Source organism: Elephantulus edwardii, unplaced genomic scaffold (genome assembly GCF_000299155.1).
Source record: "Elephantulus edwardii isolate Elephantulus edwardi_28Jun2011 unplaced genomic scaffold, EleEdw1.0 scaffold00068, whole genome shotgun sequence".
In the NCBI taxonomy this organism is placed as follows: Eukaryota; Metazoa; Chordata; class Mammalia; order Macroscelidea; family Macroscelididae; genus Elephantulus; species Elephantulus edwardii.
In genome coordinates, this window is record NW_006399818.1 from 6,225,129 (window position 1) to 6,242,554 (window position 17,426).

A 17,426-nucleotide genomic window follows, 5' to 3' on the forward strand; every position below is an offset into this window, starting at 1 on the left:
AACACTAGGCCCGAGGACAGAGACTTCCATCTAAGGGCCTTCAGCTGCTTCCACAATCTCCAATGAAAATTAAAAACTTAGGCACTCCATGAGGTCCTTCATTCCACACTCATTCACAACCAAACATTCCCATTGGCTCTTCCCAAGGCAGAGGAGCTCATTTATTTTTTTTTAATTTTTTTAGGAGCTCATTTAAGAGTCTTCAGCTGCTTCTGCAATCTAAATCTTTGCCCAAAGAGCTTGCTTGTCTTTCTCTCTCTGCCTGGTGGTGAATCTGAACTGCCAAGTATGGCACCAGGCTTCTCATTTATTTACTATAAATAGGACAAAGATAGAGAAATCATTAGGGAATGAGAGAAACCATCAGCCTTGTGACAAAGGTATTCTGCTGAATCATGGCCATGGCTTTCATTTATGATTTTTCACTCACTCATTAGAGAGATAGGACACATCCCTGGCGTACACCCTTCCCAATTTTGAACCAGACAGTGTTTCCTTATTCTGTTCTTACTTCTGCCTCCTGGTCCAAGTACAGGTTTCGCATTAGTACGATCAAGTTCTAGGATTCCCATTCTTCTCAGAGTCAGCCACAGTTTGTTGTAATCCACACAGTCAAACGCCTTTGCATAATCAATAAACATAGATAGACATTCCTTTGGTACTCTCTGCTTTCAGCCAAGATCCACCCCATCTCCATACCTTTTCAATCTACATGCAGAACAGATTATCCGGGAGGCTGGGCTCTAGGAGGAGAAATATGGCATCAGGATTGGAAGAAGACTCATGAACAATCTGCATTATGCAGATGACACAACTCTGCTTGCTGAAACTGAGAAGGACCTGAAGCACTTGCTGCAGAAGATCAAGGACTGCAACCTCCAATATGAATTGAGGTTCAATATCAAGAAGACAAAGATTCTCACCACTAGGCCGATTGGCAGCATCATGATAGATGGTGAAGAGACTGAGATTGTTCACAGCTTTAGTTTGCTTGGCTCCACAGTGAACACTCTTGGCACCAGCAGCCAGGAAATTAAAAGACACATTGTAATAGGAAAGTCTGCTGTTAGGGACCTCTCTAAAGTACTGAAGAGCAACGATGTCAGTCTGGAGACCAAGGTGTGCCTGATACAGGCCATGGCCTTGCAATCACTTGCTATGCATCAAAGAGCTGGCCAATGAGTAGGGATGATAGAAGGAGAATTGATGCCTTTGAGCTGTGGTGTTGGATAAGAGTAATGAATATACCATGGACTGCTAAGAGAATGAACAGGTTTTTCCTGGAAAGGGTGTAAACCAGGCTGTTCCTTGAAGGCAAGGATTCTAAAGCTTTGTCTTACATACTTTGAACCTGTTGCAAGGAGGGACCAGTCTGTGGAGAGGGATGTCATGCTTGGGAGGATGGAGGGACAGCACAGGAGAGGAAGACCCTCAATGAGATGAATTGATTCAGTGACTGGGGAAATGGGGGTAGGTGTGTCAGAGACAATAAGATTGACACAAGATAGAACAGGGTTTAGGGCTGTTGTACATAAGGTCGCTATAAGTCACAGGCGACTTGACGGCACATAACAACAACAACAACAACACTCACTCATTGCCATGAAGTCAGAATCAGCTCATAGTTGACCCTATAGAGTATCTCTAAAAGCTTTAAACTGCACAGGAGGAGTTAGCCCATCTTTCCCCCACGGAGCAGCTAGTGGGTTCAAACTTCCTGCTTTGGGGTTAGCAGACAACTCCTTACTCATTTATCACCAGATCAGCAGCAGTCGAAACCCATCACCATTGCAAGTGAGACTACCAAACTCACTGCTGTCTGGTTGGTTCTATCTTAAAGCAACCTGCCATTGGGTTTCTGAGGCTATAAATCTTTATGGGAGGAGAATGCCCATTTTTCTCCCTCAGAGCACCTGACTGACTCAAATGACTCCGTAAGCAGTGCGTAACTAGTTGGTTCCTTATGGTGGGGCTACAGATGGGGGGCGGGGAAGGAGAAAGACCATGACTGGGATGCTGTTGCTCTCTATCACTAAGACACTAGTGCTCCCTGTGATTGGGATACATAAACAGATTAAAAGAGTTTACGGGGTTGGCAAGCAAGAAAGATGGGTTTCAGAATCTTTCCTATCTAGATTTCCCAGTACCAAACGGGCAGATTCCACCTTCCCCACTTTTTTTTTAAATTTTACTGTTTTTTGTGTGTGCATCATCAAATTGGATCTGACCGGTACAGGAGGAGATTGCCCCTCCTTCTCCAGCAGAGCCTCTGGTGGATTAGAACCATGTACCTCTGGGATTACATTGCCTTCTCCACTTATGTGCGTGTGAGAGAGAGTTGTTTAGGGAGATGGGTATGTTTTCACTACATAAAATCCACGTCTTTATCAGCATAATTACATTAGAAAATCAACTGCTCAACCCATTTTAAGAAGTTCCATTTTATTTTATAAAATAGAATCAAACACAAAATATTTAAAATTTCATTAGTTCTGACTTTCCAGTCTTTTTGTAACAAAAGTCCCATTTAAAAAGTTACTTCAGTCTAATATGGAAAATTTCAAACTAGTCCATATCTGAAAGATGTGTTATTTCATCTTTCATATCTTTTATCTCAGCTCGGACTATTGTCAAATTAGATATTTTCTCATTTAAGAAAGCAATTTCTTTCTCTCTTTGTTGTAAGTCGGTAACCAACCGCCCAACACGTAATGTTAAATCATTTACCAATGGTTCCAAACGGGAAAAGTCCTTTTTCAAGTTATACACCTTTGGTTTCAGATCATTTGCAAAATTCACTGTCTTCAGAACCTTAGCTCTGTCACTTTCTAAGCTTAGAAATCTCTCCATGTGCTTGTTGAAATCATCCGATAGCTCAGACAGTGTCTTCTTAACAGAATGAATTCTCTGTGAGTTTTCAGATGCAGTTCTCCGGAGCGCTGCTGTTCGGTCAATGCTACTTGACAGAAGATCACCTATGTTTTTTACTGTATTCTTTTCTGCTTTTTCTATTTTGCCTTCCAGTCCTTGCACAGAATCTGTCAATGATGTTACCTCAGTGACTAAACCAGACATGCGTCGTATATCTGTTTTGATACTTGTAATCTTGAGGGCAACATCTTTTGCCACAGAAGTTGTAGTTTGCTCTATTTTTGTAATTTCTTGAGAAAGAGCTGTCACATTGTTGTTCAATTGACCCTGTTTTTCAGTTATCCGGTTGGACCAACTTTTCACCTCAAATATTTCTTCCTTGAGATGCTTTAGATGAACAGTTACTTGAAAAGACTTCAGTTGTTCCATGAGGGCCTCAAACTTCTGGCACTGTAAGAAAATACAATATTGCATTAAATGAAAAGTTTAACATTGAAAATTCAACTTAAGTTTTGTTATGTGTTTAGTTGTGACTGCTTTTTTGAAAGCCTAGGATAAAGGATAGCTTAGAAATAAGAGCCTTTAGAATCATTTACTGATACTGATTTGCTGTCGAGTTGAGTACGACTCATTGCAACCCTTTGAACTACCAATTTGAACCCTGTTATCCTTATCATCTCTGACAGGCTTGAACCCTTTGCTGCAGTCTCTGGGTCAATCCATCTTGTTTAATATCTTCTCTTTTTTAACCACTAGGTTTTTTAAATTGAAATTTTAATGACAGTTTACAGAAAACTTGGATATCCATTCATTCATTGTTGCATATTTTCTTCTCTGCCAACCCCGCCCCAGTTCACTTTTCTCTTTGAAAAAAAAATTCTTTCATTGTTTTCCAATTCCCCACCCAACCCCAGTCTACTTTACTATGCAGCTCTTATTCTGGAATGTTGTCATACAAATAATACATAATCATATATTCCTTTTTTGCAGTTCTCTCCCTTTTCTGTTTCAATGCAGTGTACTAAATTTATTCCCTCTTTTCTTAGTTTCCCCCCAACCCTGATGTCAGTCCTGTTTTACAAGAGTGGCATTATGCAGTATTTGTCCTTTTGTGACTGAGATATTTCACTCAGCATAATGTCCTCCAGGGTCACCCATTTTGTATATTTCATGAGTTCTTTGTTTTTCAGTGCTGTATAGTATTCCATTGTGTGACTATGCCACAGTTCTCTATCCATTCATTTGTTTATGGGCACTTGTGTTGTTTCCATCCCTTTGCTATTGTGAACAACACTGCAATAAACATGGTTGTGCACTGAATATCTTCTCTTTTGCTGACCCTCCACCTTCCCAAGCATGATTTACCTTTCCAAGGAATAGTCTTTCCTAGTAACATGTCCAAAGTATATGAAATGAAGCTTTGTCATCTTTAGGCCTCCAAGAGGCATTTGGGCTGCACAAGACATATTTATTCTTTAGGCAGTCTATGGGATAGTCAGAGAACATTATGACAATTTTGTAAAATGTGTTTGGAAATTACCTTTTTCTGCTATTATTTTTGCACCAGCAGTCTTCTGTACAGTAGCTAAGTGTGAAATCGTGATACATTTTTATAGCTGCTGGAGAGGAGAGGCTGATGTCTCTACACAGACATTGGTAAATTTGCTGAGGCAACACAACTTTTGAAATACTAGCTTGCACAGCGTTTTAAGCAGCACTGCATGAAGGGACCAATTTTTTAGGAGTAACAATACATGTGCTTTACTGTCTTACTAGTTTTAGGAATCTAATTTTAACTATGCATGGAACTGTCTACTTTAATTCAATTAATTCTCAGTGTCTAGTATGTTTCTACAGCCTCTGTAAATCTGCTGGGGTGTCTGCTATGATTCAGTTTCAACTAGACAGCACATGACACCAACAACAGTTCTAAGTTCCTAGTGTGTTTCCAGGTATGGAAAAAATGAGGGCTATAAGGGTGAGTATAACTTGGATGTCTGTCCAGTGCTGTTAAATAGAGTTGTTGTTGTTGTATACCATAGAGTCAGAACCAATCCTTAGCTGACTCTCCAGCGGGTTTTCAGAGGCAGTTAATCACACAGGAGGAGACTTCCCATCCTTCTCCTATGGAACATCTTGTGACCTCAACTGCATGACTGCGAGATTGCAGTGCTGCTTCTTGCCACTAGGCCACCAGAACTCCCTTTCATAGAGTACATAGGGACATTTAAAATACTAAAACCTGACTCATCTGGTCCCCACGGGATCCTTTTCATTTCCTTCACCTGCTCCCCCCACCAACCAAATTGTGCAGCCCTGCAACTGCATCCCTGAAATTTTCATGTTTGCCCATCCTCACCCTTCTGCTCCCAAGCCTCACTTCCGTGTATCTCCAACGTGTTTTTCCCAATAAAATAAAAAGAAAAAAAATTACTAAAACCAAGGCACAAATACCTTTTAATTAAAATCTAAGTACATTGGTGGTTCTCAGCTTTCACTCTGGATGCCAAAACAACAAACAAAATTATGTCTTGGAGATGATGTAGCTAGAGTACTCTTTATAGGCAAGGACGATGAGGCTTCATCTGACATACTTTGGGCATGTTGCTAGGAGGAAGGGGACATGATGCTAGGAAGGGTGGAGGGTTGGCAAAGGAGAGGAAGACCCTTAATCAAGTGGATTGACACAGTGATTGCTACAATCGACACTAATGTGTTAGGAAGTGTGAGGATAGTGCAAGATAGGATAGGGTTCAGACTTGTTCATAGGATCATTATGGGGTTGCACTCAACTAAATGGCATCTAACAACAATGTTCCCTTGCTCTGTTCACACAGAAACCTCTTGGATGATCCACACATTTTACTGTGTGGATCCCAACAAATTGTGACTAACCTTGAGAAGAATGAGAATCCCAGAACACTCATGTGAAACCTACAGTTGGATCCGGAGGCAGCTGTCAGAACAGAGTAAGGAAACACGGCTTGGTTCAAAATCAGGAAAGGAGTGTGCTAGGGATGCATCCTGTCTCCATACCTTTTCAATCTATATGCAGAACAGATCATTCGGGAGGCTGGGCTTTATGAGGAGGAAAGCGGCATCAGAATTGGAGGAAGAAACATTAACAACTTGTGTTCTGCAGATGACACAGCCTTGCTAGTTGAAACTAAAGTAGACCTGAAGTGTTTGTTACAGAAGGTCAAAGACTGCAGTCTTCAATATGCATTAACATTCAACATCAAGAAGACAAAGATTCTCACCATTGGGTCAATTGACAGTACCATGATAGAGAAGATATTGAGATTGTTAACAATTTCAGCTTGCTTGTTAACAATTTCAGCTTGCTTGTGTCCAGTCCATAATCAACACTCTTGGCGCCAGCAGCCAGGAAATAAAAATATTAATTACATTGGGAAAATCTGCTAGGGACTTCTCCAGAATAATAAGGAACAATGAGGTCAGTCTAGAGACTAAGGTGTGCCTGATTCAGGCCATAGTCTTTGCAATTACTTGCTATGCATCTGAGAGCTCAACAATAACTAAGGATGACAGAAAAATGGATTCCTTTGCATTGTGATGCTGGAGAAGAAGGCTGAATACTCCATGGACTGCCAAGAGAATAAATAGGTTTATCCTAGAGAGAGTGAAGCCAAGCTGCTCCTTGGAGGAAAGGAATTTGAAGGCCTGTTTCACATATTTTGGGCATGCTGCCACAAGGGACCAGTCCTTGGAGAAGGACATCATGCTTGGAAGCATAGAGGGACAGTACAGGAGAGGAAGGCCCTGGATGAGATGGACTGATACAGTAACTGGGGTAATGGGGTGAGGTGTGTCAGAGTCAGTGAGACTGGCTCAGGATAGGGCAGGCTTCAGAGCTACTGTGCATTGGATTGCTATGAGTTTCAGGTGACTCAACAGCACGTAACAACAACAGCATGTCAGAAACAAGTTAATGAAGACATAAGATATAATGGAACCCACCATAAATTGGGGACCTATATAGTGATATTGCTAAAATGACCTTCTTGGCTTAATTTGGACAAATAAATTTATAAATATTCTGAGTCATCTTACTGTTACCAACATTTCAAGCTGTTATTACTTTTGGTGGTGGGATGTGTCTGTACAGCAATGTTGGGGATACTGAGAATTTTTTCTATTTTGAATAGTGAGGACTTTTAGATTTTTTTTTTCCCCATCAGTTAATAAAGTCCAGAGAGAAAGAGTAAATGAAAGTGCTGATTCAAGTAATAAAATGTGTTCAATCTGACTAAACCTGGTGCTGTTACCTTGACTATGATTCATGGCAACCCTGTGGGAAGCGTAAAAGTGCCCCCTAGGGCTTCTAATGCAGAAGCCGATGGCACATGGTGCTTCTATGGAATGAATGCAGGGGGTCGAGCTGCCAATCTATGGTCAGCAGCCAAGCATTTAATCACCAGTCACCAGGACTCCTCCAATCAGGGGAGTATTTCTCCTCAATGTCATATAAAGTTGGAACTTAAAGACAGAAATTAAAGACAGGCGAGAATATTTAGCTTCAAGGAGAAAATTAATTTACCTGTGTGAATTTTGTAGTCAACTATGAAGAAAAACAAATTAAAAACCTAAGGTGAACCACAGGAAATGACTGTCCAAGACAGATACATTCTGATTATTCTGGAGAAGATAATTTCAATTACAATGTGTACGTCAATTGTTTGATGTTTGCACATTTAATTTTCTCTTCTATTTTTAAGGACAATATTGTGTATTAAAGCAGTGGAATGTCTATAACTTTTTTATTACTAGCCAAAACCAGTTTGGTAACATTTACTAGATGTCTACTATGTATTAGAATGGTCAAGAATAGGCTCTACCTTCTGGGAGTTTGCTCAGGAATGTCAACAAATGAATTATTTAATACTCTGAAAAGAAAAAAAGGAATGAAATAATACACAGGCTGAAAAATATTTTTACAAAATAAAAGGTGAAGACTAATATACAGACAAGTTTTTAATAAAATATTATTTGGTATATATAATTATATATAATTTTACTGGATAAGTATAAATTACCTTCCTTAAACTGTGTATATCTGGCTTACTAAACTAGACTTTTAAGTTTATTTCAGTTAGCATAAAAATAGTATCACCTAATGTAAACTCCTGTGGTCGCCAGGTGGGTAAGGAGTTGTGTTGCCAATCCAAAGGCAGGCGGTTTGAATACACCAGCTGTTTGTTGGGAGGAAAGATGGGCAATTTCCTCCTATGCAATTATTGCCTCTGAAAACTCACTGGAGGGCAAGCTGTGAGTTGGTTCCTCTCTGTCAACGAGTGAGTGAGCCAATGCAAATAAAAATTTTACGTGAGACAGAAAGGAACAGATACATAGTTGCAGAAGAATGCAATGAACTACTGAAATGGGATAGCTGGGCAGTTAATTTTGAGTAAGAACTTTCTCTTCTCATGCTCCATATCTATTTAGTTTTAAAATATATTTTAGGAATTTTCTCAATAGGTTAATGCTGTATTAGTGGTGAGAGGGTAATGTATTCAGTAGTAGAGAAACTAGCTTGTGAAAATAAGAGTGTGATATGGAGTAGCCACAAACAGGAAGGAAATCAACTAATGATTGCAAAATCTGGTTTTATATTTAAAGTGAGAGTTTTGCAATAAAGTCTATTTGCTGAAATAAGACTTCTTAGGATAAAAGGAATAGATGACTTACTTTAATCTACTTCACTACTGTTGTTGTTATGTGCAGTCGAGTCGCCAACTACTAGGTTATCATTTACTAATGTATTTTTTTTCTTGTAAACTAAATATAACTGGCATTACATAATTAAGACACTTGAGAAAAGTTTATTTTTAGAAAGATCAAATTATTTTTTTAAGAGCTGCTGGTCAACTTTCTGTTCCATGTGATAGCTTATAAAAACAATGTACCGTTAATTTCTATTGATCTTTACTAGAACAGAATATGAAAAAAAAAGTGTAATAATAGTCTCAAGGTTGTATTGAATTATTTTTCCAAATTACTTAAGGATAGCTATGTTGTTTGCCTACAATGGACAGAGCAGTTGGACAGGCTTTGGGTAGTTTGAAAGATTCAATCAGAAACTTGACTATTTACCTGGTTCCTATCATTGATGCAAGGTATTAAGTTAGAGGTTGTCCTGCAATGTCAAATGTTGCATAGATTTATCAGCAACATAGTTCTAGGGAACACCACACATGTCCAACTTGCCTTCCAAAGATTTACTAAATGATCTCATAAGTTTGTGGAAAGACCTGGAAATATTATTGATGTCTAAAATGTAACTATTTTAATGTTAGAGGATGTTTGAATGATTATTTGATAACATTTCTTCATTACTAATTAAAAAACTAGCCCCAGTATAAAGTGCCAAGATCACATGGTTAGTGGTTAAGCCTAGAATAGAATATTCTCCACCTCTCCTTTCGCTCTCTTCTCCAACAAACATCTGATTACTTCTTATACTTAAGGTCTAAACAACTTTAGGGCACAGTTATACTTTTGGAAGGATTTAGTTTATGTTAATGGTAAAATGGTTATGGACACATTTGGTGAAATATATTTGAATTCTCTAGATGGTTCAACTGACAACATATTTCTGATGATTTCCCCTCCCTGGTTGAACAGCATCAGGCAGCATTATATAGTAGAAGTGAGGGCCTCTGAAGTTCCTCTGACCTAACACTGTCATAAGAAGAGTCCTAAAATTGCTGAGCCTTCATCCCCCCATTGGTAAAATTGGTCTACCAGCTGTAAGAAAGCTGATTTGAAAGTTAGCAATATTACAAGTACAATGCCTAGCACAATGACTGGCACATTGGTTGTTGCTGGGTGCTGTCAAGTCGCCTACGACTCATAGTAACCCTGTGTACAATGTCTCTGATCCCTGTTATATCCTGAGCCGACCTTATTGTCTCTGACATACCAACTCCATTACCCCAGTCACTGAATCAATCCATCTCATCAAAGGTCTTCTCCTCCTGTGCTGTCCCTGCACCCTCCCAAGCATGATGCCCCCCTCCAAGGACTGGTCCTTCCTTGCAACATGACTGAAGTATGTCAGACGAAGCTTCAGGATTCTTGCTTTCAAGGAGCAGCCTGGGTTCAACATCTTCAGAATGAATCTGTCTGTTCTCTTAGCAGTCATAGTATAGTCAATACTCTTCTCCAGCACAACAGCTCAAAGGTATCAATTCTCATGAAGCAATTTCTGTCATTATGGGGCTCTGGTGGTCTAGGTAATAGGGAGTTGTGCTGCCAACGGCAGATGGTTCAAATCTCTGAGTGGCTCCTCAGAAGAAAGGTGGGTAATCTTCTACCATGCAATTTCTAGTCTCTGAAAAACCACTGGAGGGCCAGGTAAGCGACAGCTCCAACTCAATGGCAAAGAGGCTTATTAAATTACTATTATTATGATAATTAGTATAAACTTTATGAATAAGATTATAGGCTTCAGTATAGATTCCATCTGGACATAAACAAAACTATTTACAACTAGTCAACGTTATGATAGATGGAGACAAGATTGAAGTTGTCAAAGATGCCATTTTACCTGGATCCACAAATAACACCAATGGTGGCAGCAGTGAGGAAATGAAAAGACAATATTGCATGGGGAAAGTTAGCTGACAAAGACCTCTTTAAAGTGCTGAAGAGCAAGGGTGTCAGCTCAAAGACTAAGGTATACCTGACCCAAGCCAGGTATTTTCAATTCATCAAGATTGTGAAAGTTGGACAATGACTAAGGAAGACCAAAGAGTAACTGATGCCTTTGAATTGTGAAGCTGGTGAGTCTGGAGTAGACTGTTTTGGAAGAAGTACAGCATAATGCTCCTTAGAAGTAAGGATGGTGAGACTTTATCTCACATATTGTGGAAATGCTAACAGCAGAAGACAGGCCCTGTTGTTGTTATGTGCTGTCAAGTTGCCTGTGACGCATAGTGACCTTATGTACAACAGCTCTGAAGCCTACCCTGTCCTGAGCCAGTCTCACTGACTCAGACACACTTACCCCACTGCCCTAGTTCCTGTATCAATCCATCTCATCCTGAGTCTTCCTCTCCTGTGCCGTCCCTCCACCCTTCTGAGCATGATGTCCTTCTTCAAGGATTGGTGCCTCCTGGCCACTGCACAAATTATGAGAGGTGGAGCTTCCAAATCCTAGCCTAAGTTCCTAGAGAAGGAAATCACGCTTGGGAAAGGAGAAAGTCAGCAAAAGAGAGGAAAACTCTCAAACTGATGGACTGACACAGTGAGTATGAGAATGGGATGAGAGAGTGTTTTGTTCTGTTGTATGTGGCATTGCCAACAGTGAAAACCTAACATGATGGTATCCTAAGAACAATGTAGTTAGATATACAACAGCCTCCAAGACTTTAGTTCTTTCCTCCTGTGCTGTGTAAAGCTGGCGTGGAACATTTTGATTCATAACAGTATTTACACAGCTTCACCGAAACAAATAGGTACTAAGTGAATTTGTAGAATTTTGTCAACTGTATAAACACAAAGTAAGTCTATAAATAAGTGAGGTTTTCTTTGTTATTGTTTTTTATTCTTTATTTGTTTTTCTTTTTGGGTTTTTAAAAAATTTTTATTTTATTAATTTTAATGAACAGTTAGAGAGATTTTGGATTTCCATTCGTTTATTGTTGCACTTTTCTCCCTGCCCAGCCCTCCTCCCCCAGTTCGTTCCTCTCTTTGAAAAGTAAAATTCTTTCTTTGGTATACAATCCCCCCCCACCCCTCCCACCACCCTGAGTACACTCCACTATGCAACCTTAATTCTGGACTCTTGTGATAACCATAATACCCTATCATATCACTTTTAAATTGTTCTCTCCTTCATCTGTTTCAATGCAGTAGACATAATTTATCCAGTTTTTCTCAGTCTTACCCTAACCCTGATATCAGTCCCATTCCACAACATGGCACCATGCAGTATTTGTCCTTTTGTGCTGAGATATTTCACTCAGCATAATGTCCTCCAGTGTTACCCATTTTGAATAATATTGCATAAGTTGCTTATTTTTCAATGCAGCGTAGTATTCCATTGTGTGACTATACCACAGCTTCTCTATCCATTTGTTTGTTGATGGGCACTTGGGTTGTTTCCAACTCCTTGCTATTGTGAACAAAGCTGCGATAAACATGGGTGTGCATGTATCTGTTTGGATGTCGGTTACGGTCTCTTTAGGGTATATTACCAGTATTGGAATTGCTGGGTCAAATGATATCTCTATTTGCAACTTTTTGAGAAAGTGCCACACCACTTTCCACAGTGGTTGCACCATTTTACACTTCTACCAATACTGAATAAGGGTTCTAGTTTCTCCACAACCTCTCCAGAATTTGTGGCTTGCTGTTCTGTTAAATTTTGCTATTTGGACTGGGGTGAGATGATATCTCATAGTTGTTTTGACTTGCATCTCTCTTAGAACTAGGGATTTTGAACATTTCTTCATGTGCTTGTTGGCCATCTGAATGTCTTCTTTGGTGAAGTATTGGGTTATTTTTTAAAGTGAGGTTTTTATTGTATGTGTTTAGTATCAATCTTCCATTAAAGTGATAGATTCTTAAATGGGCTTACAATTAAATTGTGGTAGAAAAAAAAGAACCTTGTATTTTACAGCTTTAGTTTTCTGTGATAGTGTACTAGATAGAACAGTCAAGCACTTTACTCCCAGCCAAAAGGTTGGCATTTGGAAGCCCCTGGAGGTGTCTAGGAAGACAGGCCTGGCAATCTGCTTCCAAAAGGGCTCAAGTCTTAAAAACCCTACAGAATAGTGGTCTACACACCTGAGTCAGAATCACCTTCAGTGCAACCACCACCACTAAGAAAATTTTTCTAGAGGCTAATACATCAACTTTTTTTTTAAAATACTACTTTTATAGAAAGTTAAGAATAGGTTTGCACACAGAAAGAAACATTCTTTTATTGTTACCTTGGGAAGGAAAGGAAAGGAAATCACTTGCTAAATTAAAAAACTCCCTCAAATTCACCATCAAGTTGGTTTCAACTCATAACGACCCTCAATTAGATTTCTGAGGCTGTAAATCACAACAGGAGGGGATTGGTAATCTTTCTCTTGAGCAGCTTTTGGTGGATTTGAAGTGGCGATCTTTCAGTTTGATTCCCAACAAGTAATAAACAATGCCACCAAGCACATGATAAATCTAATGAAGGGAAAGGTAATTCACAACATGGAGGAAGTCAGCACAACATGACCAAAATTGGTGAAGACACTGAGAAATACTTAAGGGTAAAGGATAATCACAGTAAATTCTATAACATTATGACATCAACTTTTAAAATAAACTATACAAGTCTAGTCAAAAGCTTCTATTTATTAGGCAAAATTAGTAATATTAGTACAAATGTATTTTTAAATTTATATTTAAAATGAAAAATTAGAGGTTTAATGAAAGTCATTATAGTTTAAAAAAAACCCCTGCACTCAGTACTATTAGAAATTGATAAAATATTTATTAACAATTACAAAGATAAAAAAATGCATCTTACAATGCTGGTAACTTTCGTTAGAGGAAAGACTAACAATATATATTTTTCTCTACAGTATTTTACAGAAAAGCATTTTTGATATTTCAAGTGTCTGTGTCAAATAAATGAATAAAGAGAAATAGAGGGACACAGTTGGGTACATGGAAACCACTCTGATGACAATTTTCCTCCCATAAACAAACCTGAGTAAATGTATGATGCCTTTGTGTGTGTATATACTCTGCTTCAATACTTTTCTCATAGAACACTTGTTGAAGGGTAGTTTTAATTTACACAATAGAATTTCCATTCCACAGTAACTGCCACAATAAACGATCGATCGAAGTACAGTTTCCATTTCTAGTCAGTGATCATTATTACCGCATATATTTTTTGAAAGTAAACCTCACTATGCTTATCACAGTAATTGACAGTATTATCATTGTACATACAGAAAGCTCTGCGGCCCAGTGGTAAGAAGCTGTGCTGCAATCCCAAAGGCATGTGACTGGAGTGCTCCAGCTGCTCTATGGTCTATGCTCCTCCAGTGTGATGACTGCCTCTGAAAATCTCCTGGAGGGTCAGCTATGGGTTGGTCCGACTCGGCAGCATACAACAACAATGGGACATACAAATTCATTTAAAAAGTTGTATTAAATTTGGTGATAAGTAAACCCAAAGAAAAAATTTAAAAACACAACCAATTTAATAGGGATTAGTATCAAAGAAGAGATGATTTTGCTCTGATGGAATAAGGGAGTGAAACAATAATGTTCCAGCAAACTATTTAATGTACTTATTAGCAAGAAAAGGGAAAAAATATTTAGTACAATTTTTTTTCAGTGCATACAAATAAGAACTTGGGAATTCCTAAGTCTAGAAACTTAATGCTAAGATTCTAGAAATGAGTGCACATTCTTTAGTAGCTGTATTGTATAGACTTATTTTAAGATACAGTTCCCTAAAATAAGCTCCCCGTGCCACAACATCAAGCTTATCTGGGATTTCTTGAAAAATTAACAAATTTACCTGACCTCAACTATCTTTGAAATCTACAAAGATACAGGTAAAGTTGAGATTCTGTTAGCATACCATTTACCAATAAAACCCTTTCCTTTATGATTAGCATTTTTGAAAAAACATAGCTAGATCTTTTCTTAATCTTCTCAAATACGTTCATGTCTTACTGCTTGTGACTACGTGCACAACTTTGAGGAAAACAAAATCAATAAGTAAAATAAACTTAGGTAATTATTTGGGGAAATCTTTTAGATAATAGCAATTTTAATTATTATTAATGATTATACTTTATCTTTATACTGATTTTTCCCCCCCGACTTTAAAATACGTTGTTTTTAAGGTGCTGATGAGTTGGAAGTGACTCAGAGTGAACCTCTAGAGGGTATTTAGAGGCTGTAAGTCAGGTGGGAGGACACTGCTCATCTTTCTCCCTCAGAGCAGCTGGTGGATTTGAACTGCCTGTTTTTGAATTGGCAGCACATGTCCTTACCCACTAAGCTACGAGAGCTCCACTTTACGCTATACTACATACTTACTGTTATATTTTAATTTGTAAGTAGAATAACTAAGTTAGAGGTCATATATCTAGCAAACTCAACAGTCTGTAACACAGTTAAACCTTTAAAAAAAACCAAAAAAACCTCACCAGACTCTCTTTACACAAAGAAATTCCTACAGTTCATATTTAAATATCTATACACTTAGGAAAAGCCTTTAATTAGACCCAATTTAATGAGACTTCAATTCACTCTATTAAGAATCTATAACACAGTTTATAACCTTAACAAAAAGTGAAAAAGTTTCCCAGATTTCAGAAAGTCCATATACACTTTCAGAAACTCCCTTAGGTTCTCTTTTGGGCATGTTATATTTTATTTCCTATAAAAGTCAATGTCCTAGAACACAGAATTCCTATGACCTTGGTTGTCACAAGGGAAAAAGAACTGGCTGAAACAGGTACACTATCAACCTAACCTGAAAATAACTACAGGCATAAGATTTAGAAAAGGGCAGCTGAGGCCATGGTGTGGTGTTAAGGGCTTATTGTTCAAAACGGCTTCTCTAGCCATTTGACTTTGCCTTTGCCATGTGGGTGGATGGGAATATGGAAATAGAGTGTGTTATCCTATCCACAAGGGGATTGGCCAGTCTCGCCATTGAATTGAGTGGATCCAGCAGCAGAATAAGAGAAATCTCACTACCAGCAAAAAAAAAGAAAAGCAAGAGAATGCAAATGCATTCTTCCGGGTGAGATATTCTTATGCCATTTAGACTGGGGCCTATGGAAACAGCCGCCACAGAATAGAACTAGAGACCCAACAGGAGATGGAGTGGATCTTGGGACTGCTATGCCATTGAATCAGAGCTGAAAGCCTTTTGTCCAAGTTTTTTTGGAGGAGGAGGGTAGGGGGTGGAAGTCATAATGGACATGACTGAGAGCTTTGTCACATTGGCCTAAAGCCACAAGGATCAAGGCTGAGGTTCCCGCAAACACATTTTGGATGCTGTCCTGACTGAATTCTGCTACTAACCTGAAGTATAGCTTTTGATTTTCCTAATACGGTTCTGTGTGGTCTGTGAGCTATTGTTTAGGATTTTGGACTTAATAAAGCAGTAGTAAGATAGATGTTGGGATGAGTAGAAAGAGATGTGAGACACGGGGAACAGGTGTGACTGCATGTGTTGCTGATGCTGTTGACAGAGACAGTTCCCCTTTGTGAAGTTAGCAATAGTCAGATATGACTGTACCCATGGGGCACTTACTCTTTTTATTAGTGGTAAACACACTTTAGTAACTTCTTGAGACTTCAATAAGTTTATGTGTATTTTAATAGGTGAAATTTATGATTGTTTCAATGAAATATTAGAAAAGTACCTCAACAATTAGAATATTGCTATTAGGAAGTTTATAAATGTGTTTAGAAATCTATATGTAATGGTTAAAGTGAAATAAATTGTCTAACGTAGATAAGCTTTGACGATATGGATAGCACTTTTATGGATATAAGACTTGTTTTCAAATAATACAGAATAAAGTGAGTTGTAATAATTCAAAAGCACTGAAATATTTATGTGTAAAATGGAATATTTCATTAGAATAAATGTAGCAAGTTTAAAAATCACTATTAATGTTTTTATTTTCTGGATTATATTCTTCTAAAGTTCCCTTTTCTTTTATATTTGAAAACGCAACAAAATCATGCACTTTTCCCTTTAGAACGTCTAATTCATTTTGCATCTTTAATATGCTATTATCATACTGGATTCCGTCAAGGGTTTTCTGCATCTCCATAATTTCTGACACTGCTTTCAACATGTCATCTTCCATATTGAACATCTGCAGAGTCAAGTCCTCCATTTTCTTTTCTGTTCCTATCAGATCCTGAGAGACTCTGAGAACAGAATGAACGGCATTTTCAATTGTTGGTAAATGCGTCTTACATTCCTTGACCTTGGGTTCATAACTGGAAAGTTTACTAGTCAAATCTTCATCCCTGGCAAAGAGGGCCTGCTGCTCTTCCTCCAATTTTTCAACTGCTTTTGTCTCGGAGCCGAGCTGTTCCTCGACTCGGAGGAGATCCTCTTCTTCCTGCCTTTTCACTGTTCTGATATTTCTTTGGGTGCTCTCCTCCAATTCTTTCAGTCTTTCAGTGAGCAGTTTTATTCCTTGTTCAGCTGAGTTAATTTGCACAGTAACTCGAGAGTGTATATGCTTTGCCTCTGATTTGAAAGTGTCTGTATTGACGTTCATTTCTTCTACACTTCTTTTCCAGAACTCTGTAGCGTTCTGGAGCTTCTCATTCAGGCTTTGTATCTTTTGCGTGAGCATGGCCTCACTGCTTTGAATGTCTTGCATGATGTTTTGGAGGCCAGACACTTCCTGCTCAAACTGGGTCACCAAAGACATGGATGACGTAGCTTCCTGCAGGATACTCTCAGTAGACTCAAGCTGTATTTATAACACAAAACAATTCCCAGGGCTACTTAATAACTGTTATAGTAAGAAAACATGCTTAAT

The 17,426-nt window shown here is 38.5% G+C and overlaps 1 protein-coding gene across 2 annotated transcripts in view; it reads right to left on the reverse strand.

The window, feature by feature from the left end:
• Positions 1-2,565: 2,565 nt before the first annotated feature.
• IKBIP (IKBKB interacting protein) overlaps positions 2,566-17,426 on the reverse strand; it is a 33,537-nt gene continuing 18,676 nt past the window's right edge. Inside the window, exon 3 of one of the 2 annotated variants that reach the window (XM_006888502.1) lies at positions 2,566-3,321. In XM_006888502.1, the coding sequence (XP_006888564.1) occupies positions 2,566-3,321 (756 nt within the window). Of the gene's footprint in view, positions 3,322-16,520; positions 17,358-17,426 lie in introns of those variants that run through there. The other variant, XM_006888501.1, reaches the window with a different exon arrangement.